The sequence below is a fragment of the Cardiocondyla obscurior genome, linkage group LG26, assembly GCF_019399895.1.
Source record: "Cardiocondyla obscurior isolate alpha-2009 linkage group LG26, Cobs3.1, whole genome shotgun sequence".
Taxonomy (NCBI): domain Eukaryota; kingdom Metazoa; phylum Arthropoda; class Insecta; order Hymenoptera; family Formicidae; genus Cardiocondyla; species Cardiocondyla obscurior.
Window position 1 is genome coordinate 1,695,174 of NC_091889.1, and position 25,027 is coordinate 1,720,200.

General features: G+C 39.0%; 1 protein-coding gene across 1 annotated transcript in view; it reads right to left on the reverse strand.

Annotated features, from left to right (window-relative positions):
• Window positions 1-24,024, reverse strand: part of LOC139111898 (odorant receptor 4-like) — a 71,858-nt gene extending 47,834 nt beyond the window's left edge. The window contains exons 1-3 of the mRNA XM_070672494.1: window positions 23,994-24,024; window positions 23,352-23,621; window positions 2,830-3,298 (exon numbers count right to left, since the gene is read on the reverse strand). Coding sequence (XP_070528595.1) covers window positions 2,830-3,298; window positions 23,352-23,621; window positions 23,994-24,024 — 770 coding nt within the window. The remainder of the gene's footprint in view (window positions 1-2,829; window positions 3,299-23,351; window positions 23,622-23,993) is intronic.
• Window positions 24,025-25,027: the final 1,003 nt, after the last annotated feature.

Below are 25,027 nucleotides of genomic sequence, written 5' to 3' on the forward strand. Positions count from 1 at the left end.
AAACCGAGACGTAATCAAATACTGTTAAAAGATTACATAATGAGTATTGTTACCGCCGCAAGGCAACACTTCGTGGCCGATCGCCGGCGACGGATCGATATCGATCCGTCGTTTGATTATCGCCTCCGATTCTCGAAGCCTCGTTGCCGACTCGAGTCTTATCATTGTTATTTTAGCTGTGCACAGGATCGCCTCGTGTGCATCGAAGTGCAGTGTGTTTTTTCGCAGGAATTTTTACTCATCGCATCACTCATCGCTTTGTCTCATTGTGCAATTTATCCAGATCATCCTCACCGTGTGCAACACGCCAAGAATTATTTGGAAGAAATCATCCTGCAGCACGAGGCGTGTTGAACCTCGTGCTCAGTAGCTCATCAGACTTCGCAGCGTTTTGGCCTCATAATTAATATAATTGTGCGTGCAGTTTAGACTCATTGCGGACTCTAGATAACAATCAAAGATACAGACCTCAACCTATAGTAAAACTTACTAAAAAACTCATCTACGAACTCAGTGCAGATCTCATAGCGCGGCTACGTGCGTACCACGTCGTCTCCGCGTGATCGGCTCTTAACAAAGGATTTACATCCGCCTTCTCGCTGTAAGAAAAAACCGACTACTATCGCGTTGCCATCCTCGCGGTAACATTACTCATTTACTATTTGAAGCACTCATTTTTATACAAATACTGTTCGCAATTTAACGAGTCCGCTCAATGAGACCGCGCTTTGATTTAGTGTCGCGCATAATTACGCGATGGCACCATGTCACGGACCGGTAATTTATCGATAATCCGCGCCACGTGCGGCGTTAGTCGGTTCTAATCTTTCTTCTTGTTCCGAACGTCATTGCGCACAGACGGCTCTAGAATCTCTCTTAGTTTTTTTGTTGTCTCTTTAGGTGTTAACTTATTGTGAAGTAACTGGTGGTCAAGCGGTGTTTCTCAGAAAATGCGAGAATCGCTCTCATCCACATATAACGCAGTCGGCTCAAGGAAAACGGATACAGCCTCACTGTTCGTGCATGCTGTGGCAGCGTGCTCGTGCACGTTCTCACGGCATTCTTGTTACGCGCGCTCAATTTATGGAATACGCCTCATTTTTATCTGACCGCTCACTCTCTTGTACATCGCCGCGCCCGGTTTGCTCATTATTTATTTTAATTAAGAACCGCTTATTTCATGTGAACAATCAACGCGCGTGCACGCAATCATCCTGGTGGCACGTGGCCCATTCTGGTCATCAGATTGACTCGTGATTTTTGGCAATTTACCGCGCTGCCCTTACGATCAGGGGCATCTCATTGTAATTAGTTTAATCTATTACAAATACAAATACTAATTTACTATAAAATATTTCTTAGACGTTAATATTTACAAAGAGGATATGTTTTCCGTTGTGGTTATATAATTTCGTGTAATCAAGCTTTAAGTCCCGAGAGTACAGAAGTAAAGGTGGCAGTGACTTAGTCGTATTGAGTATAGATGGACGGGTGCTCTGGCGATAACGTACAGAGAGAGGAGGGGGGCCTGTCCGGGCCGTATCGATTGTAGAAACTTTCGTGGGCGCTGGTCTGATACAGGTAAGGTCGTTCAGGTTGCGTCGATCGTGACAATCTCTGCGTTCACGAGTCTCCGGCGCAGAGGTCACAGGTAGAGCGCGGTATCTGGGAACGGGTGAAACCCGGTTAACGAGGAAAAAACTCGGGAGCGCCCGAGTCGGGTCGGAAACGGTAGCCGGAGCCGGGTACGCCCGATTCAAGGAAAGAAGCTCGGGAGCGCCCGAGTTGGATAGAAAACGGTATCGAAAGTCAGGTGAGCCCGGTCGAAAAAAGGCTCGAGGGCATTCGAGTCCGGTAGATATCGATGTCGAAGGCCGGGTGAGTCCGGTCGAGGAAAGGTCGAGGGCGCCCGAGTTTAGTCGATGTCAGCGGTATCGGCGTCGAGGGCTGGATGAGCCCGGTCGAGGAAAAGCATGGGAGCGCCCAAGTCGTAGTAGATCGGCTTCTGGAGTGCTCTCCAAAGAGGAATAACGTACCGACACGCGTTCGAGTTGGTTTATATACCCGAGTGCTGAAGAGAGGGGAAACCCCCTCCCGAGCAACTATAGCGATGCGCGGCACGGGCGTATGGTCGGCCCGTGTTACTCGCTGCGGGCGGATGGTCGACCCGCGCTACCAAATGCGACAATATTTGGGACCGCGCAATGTCCTGGGCCGATAGATGTTTGATCGCCAGCAGGGGTCGGTAACGCAAAACGTTATTAGTAGCCTTTTGCCCACACAATTAATACAAAGATATGCTTCCATGAGCGGACCATGAGCCACTGATGGCAATTAAAATGCGCGTAGAGATGACAATAGTCAGAAGCGATAAGTCACGCATTTAGAGATAATTTGCATAGAATAATCTTGATGTTTTTAGTTTGGATATTGCACAGGTGTTCTGCTTTTCGTAACTCACTATATAATATAGAGAAAAAAGGTACTGCAGTAGTTTTGATAAATAGAACAAGTGTATAAGCCATAATAACAACAAATTATAAGTATTGGTTGATGACTGAAAAGTAAATATATAAAATGTGATATGTAAAATGTCATAAGTAAAGTAAAATTTCAAAAATAAATTTTAAAAAGTAAGAATAAAAATAAATATTAAATTCGTTATTAATCCCACAAAAAAGTAACTTAGTTACCATAACAGTTACAAAATTAAATAAGGAACGTCGTTATTATTCCGTTACTAAAAGAGTAACTTGTAACAATAACGATGTTAAAAGTAACGCGTTACTCCCGAGCTCGTATATACTACATACATTTCACATAACGAACCTGAGCAAACGAATATGTTTTGCTATACAACATTTTAATACTTTGTAGTAATTGATGTATTTATCCAAGCATTCTAAACGATTCTTGAGTATGTCTAATTGACCGCATATATGAAAAATCAGAAGACCGAGAAAATTATCTATTCCAGTGTAAGCCATCATACCGATAACTACATATATAGCTTGACTAATAAGTGTTAGTTCGTATTGCGGTCTTTCTGTTATATCATAAATATAATGGCTTTGTAGGAGCATTGGTTTTCCCGGATCAGTAATATTCGGAGTCAATCTCATTGTCCTTCCAAAAATAGGTAACACAGCAACAAAGATGCACTGTATTCCCATTATACAGTAAGAACAGATAATAATTATCCGTGCAGTTTGTGCTCTTTGAATCATTATGTTTTTCTCTTGATTACTTTTTGTTCTAATCCAATCTTTTGCGATCATGTTTATAATCGGTAAAATAGCTTTAAAAAATTAACAATTAATAAAACATATTAAAAAAATATTTTTTTAACATTTTTATGTGTAATACAATTAATCGGACTTTACTTTATTAAAAAAGTTTTATCTAAATTGTTTGTATATATTTTATTTTAAAAGTAACATGTATATGACAACATAATTAAAAAGATTCTTTTAAATTCTTTATTTCTACTGCATCCACTAATATTAATTTTTTTTCTTTTTTTTTAGAAAGCACATTCATAATGTGTCATTTAAATATAATTAAAGAGTGTACAGGGTGTTCTAGATCAGTGGACCAAACCGAAATGGTAAATAGAACTAATCAAAATAAGACAAAAAGTTCTTTACCATTTTGAAAAATTCTCAATAGTTTTCGCGAAAAAAATTAATTTATATACATGTAAGAGAAACAAGAAAGCGTGGGCGAGTGAGCGCGACAGATGACAACGCCATTTCTAGCTATTCGCCTGTCCCGTTCACTTGACTCACGCTTCCTTGTCCTTCTTACGTAAACATAAATTAATTTTTTTTACGATAGCTATTGAGAATTTTTCAAAATGGTAAAGAAGACTTTTCGTTTTACTTCGATTCGTTCTACCTACCATTTTCGGTTCCGTCCACTGATCTGGGACCTGTATACAGGCTGTCTCAGCCCATGTGTAAAATCCTATACGGATAGGTAAATCTTGGGGAGATAAGTAAAAAAGTCCTTTACCGTTTTAAAAAATTCTCAATAGTTATTGAGAAAAATAATTAATTTGTCTAGCCTAAGCGCAACAAGGAAAAGGCGATCAAGCGAGACGAGGCGACGACGCGTAAGGCAGAGTAAAGAACGACACGCGAGCGAGACGAGGATGTGAATTTTATAGTCGCGAGGAGATAATTTTTTTCGTATTTTGCCGCGAGCTCAGTCGCGTGCCACCATTGATCGGGAGTGTTCGGTCGCACGCCGTCATTGATCCGCTGCAACGGGTGTCAAACCAGCGGTTGATCCGCTGCGATCGTTCGCGAACTCATCGTTGGCCGTTCACGAGAGTAGGCGCCCGCGCTTTTTGTCGCAAGCAGCAGCGCGTTTGTTGCGGTCGGAATAAGAGATGAGCGCCGTTCGCGTTGCCGTCGGTATATAATGTTAAGAATAAGAAACGGTGAAAAAAAAGATAAAAAGAAAAATATTGTTTATTCATTACAAAATGTATTTGAAAAAATATTTTAATGTGATACTAATTTGTTTCCTTTTTTCAACCGTTATTGGCAAAAAAATTAAAAATGTATACGTGTAAAAGCGATAAGGAAGTTGTGGGTGAGCACGACAAAAGACGGAATTATGTATGGGAGGCACATGGTGTACAAATGTATTGTAGTACCATTTTAGGTTAAAAATCCGAAAAAAAGGTTTTTCGTTTTATTTACTACTTGCTCGGTGGAGTCAATGATGTCGGTAAAAGGCATATTCACGTTTTAATGTGGAGTCGGTGGAGCCGGTGTAAGACATATTCACGCTTTAATGTGGAGTCAAACTCTCAGGCGTCACATATTTTTTTAATGTTTTGAAATCTTACTCTGCTCAAGTATGTACGACAGTGACACACAACTGGCGGCTCACAGACTAGATAGAGGCTACACAATGCTTTTTTATACACCCTGCAACGTTCAAAGAAAAGAATTAAGTTGCGCACCTCTATAAGATGTTCCTATTCTGTTTAGGCAAAGAAAAAATCTTTAAGAGATTACTATGGAGTATTGTGCCAAGGACTAGTACGAGTTTGACAGCCCAAAAGAAAGAATTAGTGACAAAAAAATAAAAAAAAAGAAGAAACGTTTTTAATATTGTTAAAAAAATTACTGTAAGAAAAACAGAAACGTTTGTATTATTAATTTGGGCAAATACAATTACACATGTGAAAAAGACGCAGATTTCAAGTCGATCGATTTAAATTATATACACGACAGTTTGTCAGAATTGCATGACATAGACTTGGCGGATAATATTAAATATAAATGACGAGAACGATGTCGTGGACGACGGTGCCGTGCACGACGAGGACGGCGCCGTAGACGACGGTGGCAGTACCTCACCGATAATTATACCTGCGGGGATGGAAGTTGCGCAGATAATGGAAGAAGAAATACATCTAAGTCTAGAAATTTTATACTGCGCAAAATATTATTATATGTTCGACGGATTATTTACATTACATTACATTCAAGATGCTTCACTAAAATTTCCGAGCAATTTAAACCTGAATTCCAAATGATAAAACGGCACCGTACAACGTCGTGGGAGCCATTAGCCCAAGATGATATGATATGTGACAAGTGCCAAGTATTATTAAAAATAATTATGTTTAAAGAAATGTGTGATATATATATTATTTTAATAAAATATAATATATTGTAATATAAAGTATTTTATTTTTTATGAATTAAAAGTATGATTAAACATATATGTATATAATAATTATTTTTTTATTAAATACTAGGAATTAATTTATTTAAATAAAATATTTGTTGCGACGTTTTAATTACATATATTAAAAAAAAAAAAATCTAAAAAAGCTGGTCTCGAACTCGAGACCTTTAGCGTTCTAGCCGCGCGCCTTCAACGCACGACCACGCTAACAGTTGGAAGTTAGGTTTATCGTCTCGGTAGATTACACACGCGCAATATTTTAATAATTTTTTTCTCGTTTAACTAATGGGCATTGGCAAGACTTATTGTACCGCGTATATCGGGGAGGGATGCCAAACAATATATATTTTTTTTAACAAAATCCCGGGGGGCGCAACTTGATAATCTCCTTGTAAGACACTAACTTTATTTTTATACTTCAAACAAAATAGTTAAATAATGAAAATTGTTAACTCAGTTTACTTTAATGATCAATTCTCTTTTTTGTAATTTTAAACATCATATTTAAAATTAAATTTGTTATTTTTGTTTTATTGAAATTATGATTTGATTATTTTATAATTACCCTAATTATTCTCCAAAAGCGAACAATCACGCCTGGTTCTATCCCAGAGAATAATGATTCATATTTCCTTTCTCTAAAAAAGAACCATTTACGCGCTCAATCTGAATTCGAAATTTTAAAATATTTAATCTGCGCGTAAAATTGCGTGGATTCGAATCTCGAATCCCACGTAAAATTTGGTGGTACGTCATTTTCCTACCTTATCCGCAAATACCTTTCTCGAGGATTTCGTTCAATTAATCATTTAATAAAAAATAATCTTCTTGACGTAACAACTTCACATAGGTGTTTTTCGCGCTACCCGTAAGATCTAGGGTATCTCAACGGAATTAGATTAATTCTGTTACAGAGGGGTCAGAGAAGGATTGGTAAAAAGGTGCAAGGAAATTTTGGAGGAGACAGTAAGCAAAATCAGAATAAGAGAGAAAGAGGGGGAAAGATTTTGGACGACAAAAGGGGTAAGACAGAGCTGTTTGCTTAGTCTGAGCTTGTTTACACTATTACTGACGGATTTAGATGAAAAATTGGAAAGGGGGGAATGGGGTGGAATAAAAATGAAAGGAAAGAGGATGTACTCGCTGGCCTACGCGGATGATATAGCCTTGGTGGCGGAAAATGAAACAGGAATGAAAGGAATGTTGAAAAGTCTAGAGGAATATGTAGAAAAAAAAAGACTGAAAATAAATGTAGAAAAGACCAAGATTTTAAGATGGAAAAAGGGGGGAGGGAGATGAAAAAAAATAAAATGGAATTGGAAAGGAATGGAAATAGCAGAAGTAAAAAGGGTAATTATGCACTTTAGGGGAGCAAACCCTGATTACCTTGACCTTGACATATGTTGTCAAGGTTATCTTTCTGAGTGACCTTGACCACTTTTTAGAGGTCGGCCCCTCCCCGTTAAAAAAATATTTACTAAGAAAGTTTCAAAAATATGGCAGGTATTTATGGTATTGTGATCGGTATAGTATATAATTTATTGGCTCCCCGTAGGATTACAATCTTTACAATTCGTCCATTCTCCTTCCTTCTCTCACCATCACTCATTCATCCTGTTCCTCTCATTCCTCCATTCCTACCTCCTCACGCACTCAATCCATACTTCCTCTCATGCCCGTCTCTCGCTCTCTTTCCCCCCCCCCCATTCCTCTCTCCGCCTCTTATCACCTTCTAACGTTTTCTTAAAATTAATCCTTATATTATTATCCTCTCTCTCTCTACCTTTTCTCTCTCTCCGGACCCTCGTTTCCGAAACCCTTTCGTTTTTTTTTTACTCTTTTCTTTTCTTTCCTTTAATTTAATTTTCCTTACTATTCCTCCCCTTACCAAACCCTCTCGCCTTCGTCCCTCTCTTCCTGCCCTTTCTCATTCTCCCCCCTCCCTCTCCGTTTCCGACTCGCATCCCTCCCCCCTCTCACCCTCTAATTTTCCTCTGAAGCTATGTTTGTCTCTTAACCATCTCTCCCCCTCTCCATCTCCGCTCAACACTTTTTCTACCCAATCCCCCCAATCACCCTCCGCTCCTCATCTTCCGCACTCCTCCCACACATGCTCCCACGTCTCTGTTTCTCTTCCACATACCCTGCATAATCTTCTCTCCTCTTTGTCCCAATATTTATTTCCCCTCATTTCTTCTCCCAATCTGAATCTAGCCATTCTTCTCTATCTCCTCTTCTTCCAATCCATCTTCAAGTATTTTGGAATTTCTTTTTCCTTTATTCTTGCATATCACTTATTATACCTTGAGTTTTCTATCTTCTCCCATCTCTCCCTTCTCTGTACCTCCTTGTCTTTCTTTTCCATTTCATTCAACCATTCCGTTCCATTCTCTGTTCCCCCTCATCCTCCCATTCTCATCACTATTTCTTTCTTCTCTTTATGAAAATCTTTTCTTTCTCTTTCCCATCCGGCCTCTGCTTTTCCTCTCTTCTCTCTTTCCTTAATTTCTTCCCAGCGTTTTCTCGCCACCACGTTTCCTCTTTTTTCTTTTAATCTCTTTTCAAATCCCCATACCCTCCTTCTCATTCTTGTTCTTAATTTGTCCCTCTGCATCTCTTCCATCACCGTATATCCTGGTGTTACTCTTCCCACCTTTAATATCCACTTTATGTATTTCTCCTGTATTTTTTCCATTTTTTGTCTTTCCTTCCATTTGAATATTTCCACCTCGTATGCCATTACCGTCCAAATCAACCTGTCGAACAGCCACATCCTTTTCCCCCAGTCTCCTCCAAACTTTCTTCTTCCCATGCTCCACACTCCTTCCATCACCGCTGCCGCCTTCCTTGTTCTCTCTCTTACCTGTTGTTCCTGTCTTTCATTCCTCATTAATGTATATCCCAGATAATTATACTCACTCACTTCCTCTACCGGTTTCCCTCCCCATCTCCAATGCACTTTCCTATCTCTTTCTCCCCCCTTTCTGCATCTCATTATTTTTGATTTTTTTACGTTTAATTCTAATCCTTTCCTTCTCAGATATTCTTCCAACCTACTCATCATGCTCCTCATGTCGTCCTCTTCTTCTGCCATTAGCACCACATCATCCGCGTAACTCATTGAATATATCCTTTCCCCCTTTATCTTCACTCCCCCATCCTCCTTTTTTTAATTCCCTTTCCAAATCTGCTATCAATATGTTGAATAAAAGTGGACTCAAAGGACATCCTTGTCTCACCCCCCTACCCGTCCACAACTCCTCCCCCCCTTCTCCCCCCTCACTCTTACTCTGCATCTCGTTTCCTTATACAGCTCTTTGCGTCTTTTTATCATACCCTCGCTTATTCCTTCCTTTTCCATACACTCCCATAACACCTCCCTATTTACCCCATTAAATGCTGCCTTTAAGTCCACGAAAAATAACGTTAATTTTCCACCTTTCTTATTTACTTGTCTATTTATTAAATAGTTCCTAATATATACATTATCCAGTGTTCCCATTCCTTTCCTAAAACCCGTCTGCCCTTCTGCCAGAATTTCTTTCTCTTCTACCTCCCTTTTTATTCTTTTTTCCAATATTGTTGCGTATATTTTATAAAGAGTTGGCATGATCGTCACTCTTCTGTAATCTTCCACTCTGTCTTCCTTTCCTTTCTTCTTCACTGAAACCACTATTCCTTCTTTCCACTCCTTTATCCATTCTTTTCCTTTCCATATTTTCATACTCATTTTCCAGATCCATTCTATCATTTCTTCCCTCCCAAATTTCCACACCTCTCCTGGAATTCCATCTTTTCCTAACGCTTTTCCTTCCTTTACCTTCCTTACTGCCTTCATCACTTCTTCTTTACTTAGTTCATTCTCTTCCATTTCTACTCTCTCCCCCCTCTTTCTTTTTACCACTCTGTATTCTACGCCCTCCATTATGTTTCTGAAGTATTCTTTCCAATCCTTCATTACCACATTCTCTCCTCCTAAGCCTCCCTTTCTTCTCTTTCTTCCTAATAGATCCCATATTTGTTTCTTCGTCTTTATTCCTTTCACTTCCTCTATCCATCTCTCTACTTCTTTCCTTTTCTTCTCTTCACATAATTCCTTATATTTCTTCTTCTCTCCTCTGTATTCCTTCCTTCTTCCCCTTCCCCCTCTCCACTCTCTTAACGCCTTCCTTACCTTTCTTTTTTCCTCTCTACATTCCTCGTCCCACCATCCTCTCCTTTGCTTGCTCTCTCTTCCGTCTTGTCCTTTTTCTAGTATTTTGTTAATTTCTTTCTTCATACTCTTCCACTCCACCATCTCTCCTTTCTCACTACATATTCCTTTTGCTTTTTCCTTAAATTCTTCCCTCCCTTCCTCGCTCCATCTCCATTTCATTGTCTCTCCTTTTTTCCCTCTTTTTCCCTCTCCTTCTTTTTTCTTTCCTTCTATTTTCACCACCACTGGGAAGTGATCCGAGTCGATCTTCTCTGCTATTTCCATTCCTTGCATCTCCTTCCATGTTTCCTCGTTTCCTAGCACGTAGTCTATTACCGATGTTCCTCTTGGTCCCTCGTATGTCCATTTCCCTTCTTCGTCTCCTTCAAGTCCTCCGTTCACAATAAACCATCCCGTTTCTTCCAATATTTCTATCATTTTCCTTCCCTTTTTATTTATTTTCCTATCCAACGATTTTCTTTTTCCTTCCTCCTCCTTTTTCCCCTCTTCTTGTATCCTCCTTCCCTCACTTCCCGTTCTCGCATTGAAGTCTCCCCCGATTATTGTTTTCCCTGTCTCCTCTCTTCCCTCCATCCAATTCTTTATCCATTCCCATTTTTCATCCTCTTCTTCGTTCATATACAGGGTGTCTCAGCCCATGTGTAAAATCCTATACAGATAGGTAGGTCTTAAAAAGATAAATAAAAAAGTTCTTTAACGTTTTGAAAAATTTTCAATACTTATTGAAAAAAAAATTAATTTGTCTAGCACAAGAGGACAAGGAAGCTATAGATGAGTGAGCGCGATAGGCGACGGCGCCAATCGCCTGTCGCACTCACTTGCCCGCAGCTTCCTTGTCGCTCTTGCGCTAGACAAATTAATTTTTTTCTCAATAACAATTTAGAATTTTACAAAATGTTAAATAACTTTTTTATTTATCTCCCTAAGACCTACCTATCTGTATAGGATTTTACACATGGGCTGAGACACCCTGTATACTCCAACTAGATTCCATATTTTATTCTCGATCTTTATCCTTTCCACCATAATCCCCTCTCTCCCCCCTTCTCCTCTCCTTTCATTTATTACTTCTATCTCTTTTTTTTATTCCTATTATCATTCCTCCCTTCGCTTTCCCTTTTCTGTTCTTTCTGCTGGCCCATTGCTTTCTCCATATGTACTCTCTCGGCAACATTCTTTCAATTCTCTTCCATCTCTTTTCCTCCATCCACGTTTCCAATAGGAACATAACGTCCCATTCTTTTAACCTCTCCCGAAAATCTCTATCCTTGTTCTCCAATCCCGCCACGTTTCAATATGCTATACTCCATTCATTTTGCCTATCTCTCCTCTTATACACCTCCCTCTCTTCCTCCTCTCCTTCTTCCTTCCTCTCTCCCTCTCCCTCCTTCTCTCCTTTCATCTCTCTCTTATTTCCTCTCTTCTTCCTTCCCTCACCTCTCTCCTCCTTCTTTTTTTCTATGTCACCCTTTTCTCCCTCCCTCCTTCTCCTTCCCCCTGTTCCTCCTTCTTTCTTCTGTCTCCTTTTCCGTTAACCAAGTCCTCCTTATGTTGGTTCCACCACCACCAGGTCCCGTCTATATTAATCTTTTCACCGCTTATCCACACCTTCCTTTCCTTTTCTCTCTCCTTTCTTGCTACCTCTCTTATATCCCTTTCTATTTTTCTTTCTTCCCATGTTCTATCTTCCTGAATCCATATCTTTGTTCCCTTTAGCTTCTCCTTATTTTTCATCATCTTTTCTTTTTCCATCTCATTCTCCATTTTAACTAAAATTATCTCTCCTTTTCCATCATTTCCTTCCCTTAACTTCGTTATCTCTTCCACCTTTATTTCTACTCCTAACTTTCTTATTATCTCCTTTATCTCTCCCTCCATTTTCTTCTTATCCTCTGTGCTTTTCACTCCTTTTACTATTATATTTTTTCTCCTTTCCCCCTTTTCCATCTCTTCATTTTTTCTCTCCAACCTTTTCTATCTTATACTTCACTTCCTCGTATTCTTTCTTTTCCTTCTCTATCTTCCTTTCCAATTCTTTCACTTTCCCAATCAATGCTTCTCTCTCTTCCCTCCATTCTTTTTCCTTTCTTCTCAATATCTCCAAATCTTTTTTCATTCCTTTGATATCTTCCTTTAACTCCTTTATCTCTCTTCTTATCTCCTCTCTCATCTCCCTGACTATCTTTAGTATCTCCCCCTCTGTCTCTCCTTTGTCTTCTGCCTCTTCTTTTGTGGCTCTCTTCTTTATCTCTTTTCTAATTTGCACTATTTCATTTTCATCCTCCCCTTTTTTTTCCTCTCTTTTCCTTTTCATGACATCCTCTACCCCTATCATACTTCCACTCCTCCCTCTCCCCCTCTTTAATATTTCTTCCTGCCTCTTATCCATATTTACCCTTTATCTCACTATGCTTTCTTTTTCCTTGTCTCTCACCTTGTCTTTTGTTCACCCGTTATATACCTTTCCCTCTTTCGTTGCTTCTTTCCTTCTTCTTCTTACTTCTCTCTTTCTTATTATCTTTTGTCTCGCTCTCTTTCCTTCTCCTTTCCTAGTCACTTCCTGCTTACTCCTCCAGTTTTCTTACTTTCACTCCACCTCTACCTCCCCTTCTCCCTTCTTCCCTTATACCCTTTTTTTATTTTATCCCCCCTCACCTCCTTCTGCCCTCCCCTTGCTCTCCTTACCCACTTTTACTTTCTCACTCACACCTTTTACTTTCCTATTTACTACCTAACCTCAAAATCCCGCTCTCTTATTCTATCCCTTTTTTCTCCTCGCTCTTTTCACCCACGCACTTCCCTCTAATCAACCCTTTTACCCAACCCCTTTTGCACAATCCTATCCACCCCTTTCTTATCCTCCCTCTCTCCACTCTTCTCTGCCTCTACACACACTTCCCACTGACTAACTATACTATCAGTACGCCGCGTTTCTGAAGCGAAAGTTCTATTGTGATCGGTATAAATGACTATATTTACATTTTGAAAGGAGGTAAATAAATTTTTATTTTCAATTTTATAAAATTTATAATATTTATATTTATAATATTTAAACAATAATATATAATATTTATAAAATTTATAAAGTTGGAAAACAAAAGTTTAATAAAGGTATTTATTATATTCACAGACATTTAACCGAAACTTTATTAAATTTATAATTTTCTCCATAATAAAAAATGGCAGACAGGAGGTTCGGCTCCCCTGCGGGGGGCCTCACGATTGTTAAAGCTAACCTAACCCAACCCATTGTAATTGATGTGTAAATTTTGATACGCTTGGACAGTTAATAACCCACGTAAAACTTAAAATGCAAAGACTGTTTTTTTTGTATATCTGCGGCAGTTTGATTTCTTCTCTGAAATTTGGAAAAGACTGGGGGAGAAGAATTTGGTTGTTTAACAGATTGGTTTGAACGGTGGTTAATTATGGATTAGAGATATGGAGGTGAAAAGAAAGGGAAGAGGTAGAGAGATTACAAGATAGATATCTAAGATGGATATTGGGGGTAAAGAGAAATGTACCAGGTTGTATCGTTAGAGAGGAATTACAAAGAAAAAAATTGAGGGGAAGAGCAGGTATTAAAGCGTGGAAATACGAGATGAGATTAGAGAAAGGAAGAGGGTGAGAATTAGCGAAATGGTGTTGAGAGGATATGAAGGAAAAGACGAGGGAAGAAAAAGCGGTTGGGAAGTGGGAAAAGGAAAGAAAAGAGTTTTTTTAAAAAAATAGGATGGTTATTAGAAGAAGTGGAGGGAACAAAAATAAGAAAAGAGATAAGGGAAGAAAACCTGGTAGTAAAAGATAAGGAATTGCAAAGAGAGGAGAGGTGGGAAAAGCTAAATTCATCAAAGTTCAAAAAATATTATGGAAGAGTGAAAGGGGAAGGAATACCGGAATATTTAAAGAAGGGTTGGAAAGAAGAAAGATGGAAAAGAATAGCGTGGTTTAGATTAGGGGAAGGGATGAGAGAAAACAGGTATTGGGAAAAAAAAAGATAGAAAATGTAGAATATGCATGGAAATGGAGAAGATCATGTATGGTCAGAATGTGAAGACTGGGGGATAGGAAGGAGCTGGGAAAAAATGGTAGAGAAAATTTTAAGTGAGGAGGGTAGAAAAGAAAAATGGTTAAAAATTTTGAAAAGAACAAGGGAAAGAATTGGGGTAAATAAAAGTATGTATAAAAAAGAAAAACAAGGGAATTAAGAAGAAAAAACGTCGGAAGCGGGGGTCTAAGGAATGAAAGAGGTAAATGAAAAAAAATGGATGAGTGAAATGATATGGTGTGATATCTCTCTTTCTCTCTCTCTCTCTCTCTCTCTCTCTCTCTCTCTCTCTCTCTCTCTCTCTCTCTCTCTCTCTCTCTCTCTCTCTCTCTCTCTCTCTCTCTCTCTCTCTCTCTTTCTCTCTCTCTCTCTCTCACGGTGATTAGATTAAGTATTAGAAGATTAAGAAAAGCGTAGCAAGTAAGTAAAGCGGAATTATTTTCAGGTAAAAAAGACTGACAAAGAAGATTGGAAAGTAGAATTAAGATAGATAATAGAAAATGTTTATTGTATGAAAGGAAGATGGAAATGGTAAAAGAATTAGTTAAAGTTGAAAAGATATGTAAAAGTTTATGTACGTTGCTGGTTATGATGTGTATGAAAAGAAACGGAAACAAGGCACGAAATCGAAATGGAATGCAGAAAACCAAGAAAAAAAAACGCGTCTAAATTTAGTCAATAACAGTAGTCTATATTTAGAATCAATCGCGAGAAATTTGCACTGAATACAGAGAAAATCGCTGTGAATTCTAAGAATCCTCGACGTTGGCGATAAGTTATTACAAACGTGACTGTGCACAGTCTACAAGCACTAAATACTTAAAGGCGCGAAATCAGCTCTGGCATCTCCTAATATACCTTCGGTACATCGAGAACATTCGAGACGGATCGAGCAGGCGAAAATACGTCACGACAAATAATAAAGAAAATTCTAAAAGCCACGGTTAACAAAATTAATACAGCGGAGAAATTTTATTCACAAATATTCGTAGTGATACATTAACTGACGATGTATATTGCCAGGCCCAAACATCAACACACGGTAACGCTCGGTCGACCTGCTGATCGTGCACGTGATCGAAGCATGATCTGGGTTATATTAAGCCGCTAATGCGAGAAATTATACTAAGATTCGAACAATATGTTATATAAAAAGATTTATGTTTGTAAAGAGAGTCAGTGTACCCCGAAAGGGAAAATAAACACGTTTATATATAAAAATAGTGCTATTTTTACTATAAAACTTTTGTATAAAACGTTTTTTTATATCTTAACTACTTTTCGAGATATATTTAAAAAAAGTATAAAAGCCGTCTCAACTTTGAAGAATGATTTGACCTTTTAAAACCGAATATGTGTGTAGTATGTATGTAGTCTTTATTGATTTCCCATTGGAGTTACAATCAGTTTTACATTTCCTCCTTGCTTTTCCTTCTCTCACTTACTCATCCGCCTCTCTCAACATCTCATCTCACTCGTACCAAACCTCTCACTCTCACTCACATTTCTCACTTTTCTCTCTCCTCCCTCTCTCTCTCTCGCATTCTTCATCATAACGCAACGCTTTCTACTATCGTTCCTTATATTATCTCTCTTTTTCTCTCCCGGGACTTTCGCTTCCGAAACACTCCCGTTTATGCATTTTCTTTTATTTCGTCATAATTTCTTTCCCTTTTAATCCACTCCTCCTTTTCCCTTCTCCCCTTTCACTGTTCTTCTTTTACTTCTACCCATCCTTCCTCCCTCACATTTCTCCCCTTCCTCCTCCCCTTTGTCCCATTCCCTCTCCTCCTGTTCCCTCTCTTTCTTCATCCCCCTCTCACCCCTAAACTCCTGTATCTTTCTCAGCCATTTTTCTCCCTTCTCCCCTCTACTTAACACCCTTTCTGCTCAGTCTTTCTATTCATCCTCCGCCCCTTATCTTCCGCATTTCTCCCACAGGTACTTCCATGTTTCTACCTCCCTTCCGCACATTCTACATAACCTTTTCTCTTCCTTTTCTCAATACATGTTCCCCTTCATTTCTTCTCCTAATCTAAATTTCGCCAATCTCTTCCATTTTTTCTTATTTTACTCTCTTGTCAGATAATTTGGTGTTCCTTGCTCTTTTATTCTCATATACCACGTTGTATCTTGATTTTTCTATCTTCTCCCATTTCTTTCATTTTTGCTCTTCCTTGTCCTTTCTTTCCAGTTCTTCCATCCATTTTGTTCCGTCCTCCATCGTCTCACTCTTCCCCATTTTTTTCATTATTTCATCTTTCTCTTCAAAACCTCTCTCCTTTTTTTCTCCCATCTTGACTCCGCTTTCCCTCTTTTCCCTTCATCCTTAATTTTCTCCCAGCATTTTTTTTGCTAATCCACTTCTTCTTCCCCCCTCCAACCTTTTTTCAAATCCGCAGACCCTTCTCCTCATTCTCGTCTTCAATTTGTCTCTTTGTAATTCCTCCAAAATCATGTATGGTGTTTCTCTTCCCACCCCTAATACCCATTTCAGATATCTTTCCTGCAGCTTTTTCATTTTTTCTCTTTCCCTCCATTCGAAGATTTCCACCCCATACGCCATCACCGTCCAAATCAATTTATCAAAGAGTCAAACTATCTCTCTTCCCCCAATCCCCTTCAAATTTTTTTTTCCTATCCTCCATACCTTTCTCATCACCGCCGCCGCCTTCCTTATCCTTTCTCTCACATGTCTTTCTTGTTTTCCCTGTTTATCCAACGTATACCCCAGGTAATTATATTCCTTCACTTCTTCTATCGCCTTCCCCCCCATGTTTAACTCACTCTTTTCTCTCGTCTCCCCTCTTTCTGCATCTCATCACTTTTGATTTTTTTACGTTCAGTTCCAGTCCTTTTGTTCTTAATATACTCATCTAATTTTGTTATCATGCTTCTCATTTCGTCTTCTTCCTTCGCAATTAAAACTATATCGTCCGCGTACGTCAGAGAAAAAATTTTTTCTTCCTTCAGTTTTACTCCCCCTCATCCTCCCCATTTTAATTCTTTTTCCAAGTCTGCTATTAGTATACTAAATCAAAACGGACTTAACAAACATCCCTGCCTCACCCCTTTCCCCGTCCAAAATTTCCTTCCCATTTCCTCTCTTACTCTTACCCTGCATCTCGTTTCTTTGTATAGCTCCTCACACCTTCCTATCGCATCTTTATTTATCTCTTCTCTTTCCATACATCTCCATAGCACCTCTCTATCCACTCTATTAAATGCCACCTTCAAATCCACAAATAATAATGTCAGCTTTCCTCCTTTCTTGTTTACCTGTCTGTTTATTAAATAATTTATTATATATACATTATCTATTGCCCCCATCCTTTTTCTAAATCCCGTTTGTTCTTCATTCAAGATCCTCTTTTCCTCTACTTCATTTTTTAATCTTTCTTCCAGTATTATTGTGTATAATTTATAAAGTGTCGGCATTATCGTAAATTCTCTAAATTCCTCCACTTTGTCTCCATTTCCTCTTTTTTTACTGGTACTACTGTACCCTCCTCCCATTCCTTTATCCATTCCTTTCCTTTCCAAATTTTATTACATGTTTCCTATATCCAGTCCTCCTCTTTCTTTCTCCCATATTTCCATACTTCTCCTGGTATTCCGTCTCCTCCTACCGCTTTCTCTTCCTTTATTTTTTTTAATGTTTTTTTTACTTCCTCCTTACTCAATTCCTCACCTTCCATTTCTTCTTTCTCCTCTCTCCTTCTCTTCACCACTCTATAATCCACTCCCTCCATTATATTTTTGAAATATTCTTCCCATTTCCACATTTCCACCTTCTCTTCCCCTCCTTTTCTCTTCTTTCTCTCCTTCTTCTTATGAGCTCCCAAATCTGCTTCTCCGTCTTTATCCTTTATATCTCCTCCACCCATCTTTCTGCCTTTTTTATATTTTCTCCTCATCCTTCTGTAGTCATCTCTTTCTCTCCCTCCTCTTCTCCAATCCCTTTAAGCCTATTTTACTTTTTTTCTTTTCTCTTCTGCACTCTCCATCTCACCACCCTTTCCCTTGTTCGTATTCTCTCTTATCTTGTCACCCCTCTAATATTATATTATTTCATTAATTCCCTCTTTCACTCTTTTCCATTCCGCCATTTCCCCTTTCTCTCCCCATATTTCCTCCGCCTTCTCTTTAAAATCCTTTGTCCCTTCTTCGTTCCATCTCCATCTCTTTCTCTCTCCTTTTTTTCCTTCCCCCTCTTTTTTTTCCTTAATTTTTATCTCAACTAGAAAATAATCCGAGTCTACCTTGTCTCCAATCTCTATTTCTTCTATCTCCTCCCATGTCTTCTTATTCCTTATTACATAATCTATTACTGACATCTCCTTTGGCCTTTCGTATGTCTAACTCCTCTCTTCGGCTCCTTCCAATCCTCGTTCATGATAAACCATTTTATTTCCTCCAGTATTTTAATCATTTTTCTTCCCTCTTTATTTATTTTTTTATTTTGAGATTTCCTCTTTCCTTCCTCCTCCTTCTCTCCTTCTTCCTGTTTTCTTCTGCCTTTTCTCCCCGTTCTCGCATTAAAATCTCCCCCAATTATTATTTTCCCTATCTCTTTTTCTCCCTCCATCCAGTTTTTTAACCATTCCTATTTTTCCTCCTTTTCCTCATTCATGTATACTTCTATTAAATTCCATATCTTATTCTTTATTCTTATCTTTTTCATCATAAGTTTCTCTCTCTTTCACTCTCCTCTTCCCTTCTCCATTATCTCCATCCCTTTTTTTATTCCTATTCCATTCCCTTTATCGCCCTTCTTTTTCTATTCCGTCTGCTCGCTCATTGTACCCTCAATATGTGCTTTCTTGGCAACTTCCTCTCTATTTCCTTCCATCTTTTTTCTTCCACCCATGTCTCCAACAGGAACATTATATTCCATTCTTTTAATCTTTCCCAAAAATCCTTGTCTTTGTTTCCTAACCCCGCCACATTTCAGAATACTATCTTAATTTCCTCTTGTCTTTTTTCTATCTTGCTCCTCTCTACCACCTCTCTTTCCTCTCCCTCTTCTCTCTCCTTCTCTCTTCCCTCATCCTCCCCCATTACTCTCCCTCTTTCTCCTCCATTCCATTCTCCACCGTTTCCTTTCTCCTCTCTTCTTATGTGTTTCTTTCTTTTCCCTCGCCCTTTCCTTTCCCTCGTTCTTCCTTCTTCCTTCTTCCTTCTCTCTCCCCTTCCGTTTACCCAATCTTTCTTATGTTGGTTCCACTACCACCAACTACCATCAATATTAATTTTCTTCCATCCTAACTATACCTTCCTTTCCTTTTCTTTTTCCGTTTTTGCCATCTCTTTCAGGTCTCTTCCTATTTTTCTCTTTTCCCATGATCTATTCTTCTGGATCTATATTTTTGTTCCCTTCATTTTTTTCTTTCTTTTTAACACTTTTTTTTCTTTATTTCCCATTTTTAATAAAATTATTCTTTTTTTTCGCAATTTCTATTCTTAATTTTCTTTATCTCCTTCACTTTTACTTCTATCTTTAATTTCTTTATTATCTCTTTTATCTCCCCTTCCATACTTCTTCTGTTCTCCGTATTCTTTACTCCTTTTATAATTATATTCTTCTCCGAATTCTCGATGCTAAACTAAAACAATTTTTCTACTAAACAATTGACAATAATAACTTCATTCTTTTTTTTTCTTTCTTGACATGCAATTATTTCAGTTTAGCATCAAGAATTAGGTATCTTCTCGTTCAGTCGCTCGTCAGCTCGAATGCACGTTGTGAGAGACTTTTAAAAAATGCAATACAGTCCGGAGAAATATACGGATATGATTATCGCGTAGGGATTTAGCAGGTGAATGCGCATATCGTGCAGCTGCGATCTACGCGGAACGGCATCCGAATCGCAAATGTCACCCTTCAAATCATACAATTTTTAGTGCTGTAAACAGATTACGTCAGACGGGCTGTTTAATACACAATACGAAAGGTATTCCTGTACGTTGGCAAGTGTGGAAGAAAGAACATATTCTCAATTTCTTCAATTTTTGTCCGGAAACAAGTATACGACGTGCGGCATGCAAATTGAACCTGTTGAGATACAAAATACATCGCACTTTACGGGACAATGACTTGCACCCGTATCATTATCAGCGGGTACAACAAATGTTGCCAAGAGATTTCGAACAACGATTGGCGTTCTGTCAAGGTATTATTACTCATTTTTTATACTTTTAATGTAATTTAAAAGCATTATAATAATCACAACAATTTATACAGGATTCATCGCGCAGTATCGGCGGAACGTTTCATTCCCCGATATAATTTTATGGACAGACGAGTCCACGTTTACACCAAACGGTGTATTAAAATTTAGAAATCATTTGTATAGGTCGACTAGGTGTTCTTAGAAAAGGAAGTTGGTGATAAATTATAAGAAAATATATTTACAATAATTTACAGTTGTTGTCTTTGGGTTTGTCTTTTGCGCCGTAAAGGCAACTTTACAAAAAATGCTGCTTGACCTAGTCAAGACGGCGTTCGCGATAGCTGATGTGGGGCGCTGTTAGCATGACCTCTATTGGTCTCCACTTTCCGTCGCCTGATAATAGCCAAGGTTCTTCGTTGGTGAACTCCGTCTTCGTCTCTGCGTTGACTAGCAGCGGCGGAGGTTCTGTCTGCGTTGCTGCAGTGGAGGCGAAGATTCTCGGCGGATGAGTTGCTCCTGGAGGCGAGAGGTCTATTAGACGTAAAATTTAATCAGCTAAGGCTATCCCGGTGTCCATGAGCTTAGCCTTGATATGTGGCACCAGCGGTGAAGTCGGCGGGAACGTTTGGAAGCTCAGGATAGTTGGCTTTGCTGCTGTAGTTGGTTTAAATTTTTTTGAGTTTTCCACTGTAACGATCGCGACTTTTCGGTGTCGCGTAGTTTTGCCGGATTAAAGCTCGCCGGAGCCAGGGTTTGCGCGGATTTGGCGGAACGCGATAGGTCGGATTCTAGTTGCGGCCCGGGCCGACGGAAGCGCCCGTCGGAGAGCCGAGGTTGCTCGGGCTGGCCCGAGGATCAGCGGTCGGGAGCGCCCGACCACGGCGATGCTGACGACTAGCTGTCGCACAGCGGATCCGGTGCCGGACGGGAGCGCCCGTCCGGAGGATCGTGTTCGGCACAAAGTGCTCTGGAGTCGGCGGCAGTCGGGAGCGCCCGACTGCAGCGGTATCGTCGGCTGAGTGCCGTACGACAGATCCGGAGCCTAGACGGGAGCGCCCGTCTAGGGAATCTCGGTGGCCCGGAATATCCAGGGGGCGCTGGCGGTATCCGGTTGCCTCGGTGGTGGAGCCTCGGGAGCGCCCGAGGTTTCCAGGAACCTGAGTTTGTACTCTGCCTTGGGAGCGCCCAAGGCAGCGGAAGACTCTCACCGGAAACGCCCGGGGACGACTCGGGAGCGCCCAAGTCGGAGATTATGCAAGAGGCTTCGGGAGCGCCCGAAGTCTGAGGAGTTGGAAAATGTGTTCGGGTCGAGGAACGGATCCGGACAAGATACCAACTCTGCCGCGAGCTCGGCTTATATAGCCGTCGAGATGAGAGTGGAGGAACTCCTACTCTTAACTCGGTGGCGCGCGCCATAGTCAAACCGGTGGTCGTTCGACAAACCTCCTTGGCGCGTCCGGTGTCGCCTGGGCCGATGTTCGCCCAGTGCTTCTCGGTGGACGGCTCGTTGCCGTCCAGGACTAGTTTTCGCTGGTTAGTGGCGGGGCATATGCCCTCGCCACACCACTTATCGAGATTTTTTTGTAAGATCAACAACGAGTCCAAGCGATTCTATAAAATCGCATTCGCAGTAAGGAATCACACCGAATCAGCGAACGCTATACGCGACAGCAATTTCTTCGACAGAAAACAGTTCATAGATTGTGAATTGCTTGCGGTTGTAATAATCCTGTAGAAATATAATATTGTTGCGTTTGGCCGGATCGCACGGGAAAGATGCGGAGCGTAGCTGCCGCGGCATAAGTCGATCGCCGATAGCTTGAAGACTGTTATGAGTTTTGTGTAAAATAGTAGTTTCGTTTGCCCGTTTTTGTTGCTAAGAAACGAATATGTTTAGTTTATCACTTTAGTCAGTCCTTCCTGAGACTTAGTCAAGAGCGCTTGGTTAATGTGTCATTAAAAATTGTTCGTTTTATAAAGAGAAAGAGTACTTTATTTATTCACGAACGTGCGAATGAATTATCGGAGTGATGAAATCGATACATAAAGTGAAAAATTATCTTTACACGCATGGATCCGGCGCTACAATATATTGTATTATATTAAAATATTTGTCAAAATACATTTTTAAATAAATATCCAATAATTCTCTCTATCCTTTTTTCACCGTTCCGTATTCTTAACATTATATACCGACGACAACGCGAACGGCGCTCGTTGCGTTACCGACCGTAACAAACACGCGGCCGCTCGTGTCAAAAAGCGCGGGCGCCTGCATTCGCGAACAGTCAACGGTGAACCTGTGAACGATCGCAGCGTAACACCGTGGGTTTGACACCCGTCGCAGTGGACCAATTACAGCGCGCGACTAAGCGCTCCCGACCAATGGTAGCGCGTAACCGAGCTCGCGGCAATAGATGAAAAAAATTATCTCCCCTCGCGAATATTAAATTCACAAAAAAACATACTTGGCGCTTCTCACGAACAAGCGTTTACGACGCAGCGGTATTGGCTTACCGCAAATTTGTTTTAAATTAATTCTTAATATTATACATTTGCCGACAAAGAATAATATCGCCGACAAATATTAAATTTTACCCCAGACCACAATTTTAATCGCAAATTTTGTTTATATTAATTTTTATAAACATTGAGTTCCGAGAATCGTCGACAAAAGTGTAATTCCAGGAAAAACCCCCTACCTACGTGACGTCATTAACCTTCGCACTAGGTCACACGGACACACTAACACAGTGGTCCAGAACTGTCCTATACATATCTTCTAATACAATACTAAATTATAGATTACCAATCTCTTAGAGATGTTCGATATCAAATTCTTAATCATTTTCAAGAAAAAAATTAAAATGTGTACGCGTAAGAGTGTTAAAAAAGGCGTGAGCTAAGCGATCGCGACAGACGACGGCGCGCATACTACGAACAAAATTGGCGCTTATTATTGTGCGCTGACTTCGCCAATTTTGTTTGTAGTTGCGCACCATCGTTTGTCGCGCTCGTTCAGCTCGCGTCTTCCTTATCGTTCTTACGCCTATACATTTTATACATTTTAATGTTTTTCTTAATAACGGTTAAGAATTTTATAAAATAATATAGGACTTTTTTATTCAAATTTTTAAGATCTATTTATTTCTTCAGGGTGGGTCATATGGTATAAGACACCCTGTATAATAAAAAAATTATTTACCTTCTTTTTTCCACCACAGCATAATGATTCTTATCAAACAACTCATTACTGGTAAAGTTAATTGTAAATTGTCTAACATTAGCAAACTATCTCCAAAAATTATTGTTAAAGCATGCACAGAAGGTATTAAAAGACTAAATATTAATCCTAGTAAAATTATCAGTACTCGAAAATTACATAGTAACTTTTGCGAAAAATTTTCTACATTTTTAGGCCAAAGTCCAAGAAAATTTAAAGTTAAACGATTTAGTTTCACTGCCCATTCAAAATCTGTAAAAAATTTGTGATGTTTGGATATTTAAAAATTAAAACGATGATATAATACAATTCAAAACTTACATAATTATAAATATAATCAAACTAAAAACTGTACACTTAATTGTAAAAAAAAAATTTGAGTAAATGCGTGCAATTGTAAAATAATATATTTTAAAACAGTTTTTATATTTAATTTATTTAAACTTTAAGATGATAAAAAATCAAAAAAAATTATTAGTAACAAACATGATTGATCTAAATGTATCGTAGTTAACTAGAATTAAAATAATTATTGCAAAGTGTTACGACTCTTTACACAGTGCAAGTAAAATACTTCCTTAATGTTTTCTCATTTACAGCTATAACAACAAAGACTATAAGCACCTCGATATCCGTCATATTTTAAACTTTCCATGTCCAATGTTATATAAAGACTGGCGTTTCTTTCTTTTCCACGAATCGATGTTACCTTCTGAACAGTAAAAAATATTTCTTGCACATGTTTCCAATATATTTTTTCACGCTGAATGATCTACTTGCATTAAGAAAAGAGATATTTTAAATATTCGGTTTTCTCTTTATTCTTCTTTAAAATTTTCATAAAACATTTAACATCGATGATTACGCAAGACATTTGTAAGTAACAAATTTTAAAAGTTAATGCCGATGAAAAAAAGTATGCGTGTACGTATTATATTCCCACGTTTCTGGAAGAAGGTATAGAACTTTTCTCTCGTAGTTAATATAAACTCATATCAATTGTGTCACATAGAACTTATAGATTCTATCGGCAAGATAGAAAACTTAAATTGACAAATGTTATTTTGTTATTTAATATTACATTGTTGTTAAAAAATAAAAAAAATTTACTGTATGTTGTTGTTCGAGAAACAAATTATTAACGTCTCTTATCATATAAACAGATTACAGCTGTAACCTCGCGTCGAAACAGCTCGCGTTGTTTTCGTTCAAGAGAACAACAAAGGCTAATAAATACGTTGTCAGGCTCCGTCCTTCGAGATCATTTCATGAAAGTGACAACAAGTAACGCGAAAACTCCGTTACGTTCGCGGAATTAATTCGAGAATTTTCGAGGAACCAAGTAATAACATGGATCGTTCTCGAAAAACGCGGCTATAAAAGAAGCCGCACCGCAAGCGCTTCTTCACTTTGCTCGTTCAGTTTATATTAATTGACGCGTTGTCATTTTCCGTGGCTTGTGGTAAATTTTTTCTCAGTTTGCCGGTAACATTGATTGCGCCTTCGCTTTGATTTCTCTTGCTTGGAAATACAATTCTTTAATTGAATTGTGCATTGTAAATATATTAAAATTTAATTGTGAGATACAGTTTTTTTCTTTCATTGTGTACATAAACAGAACTCCGTGACTCTTCGCGAACAGTTGTAAATGCAAAAAA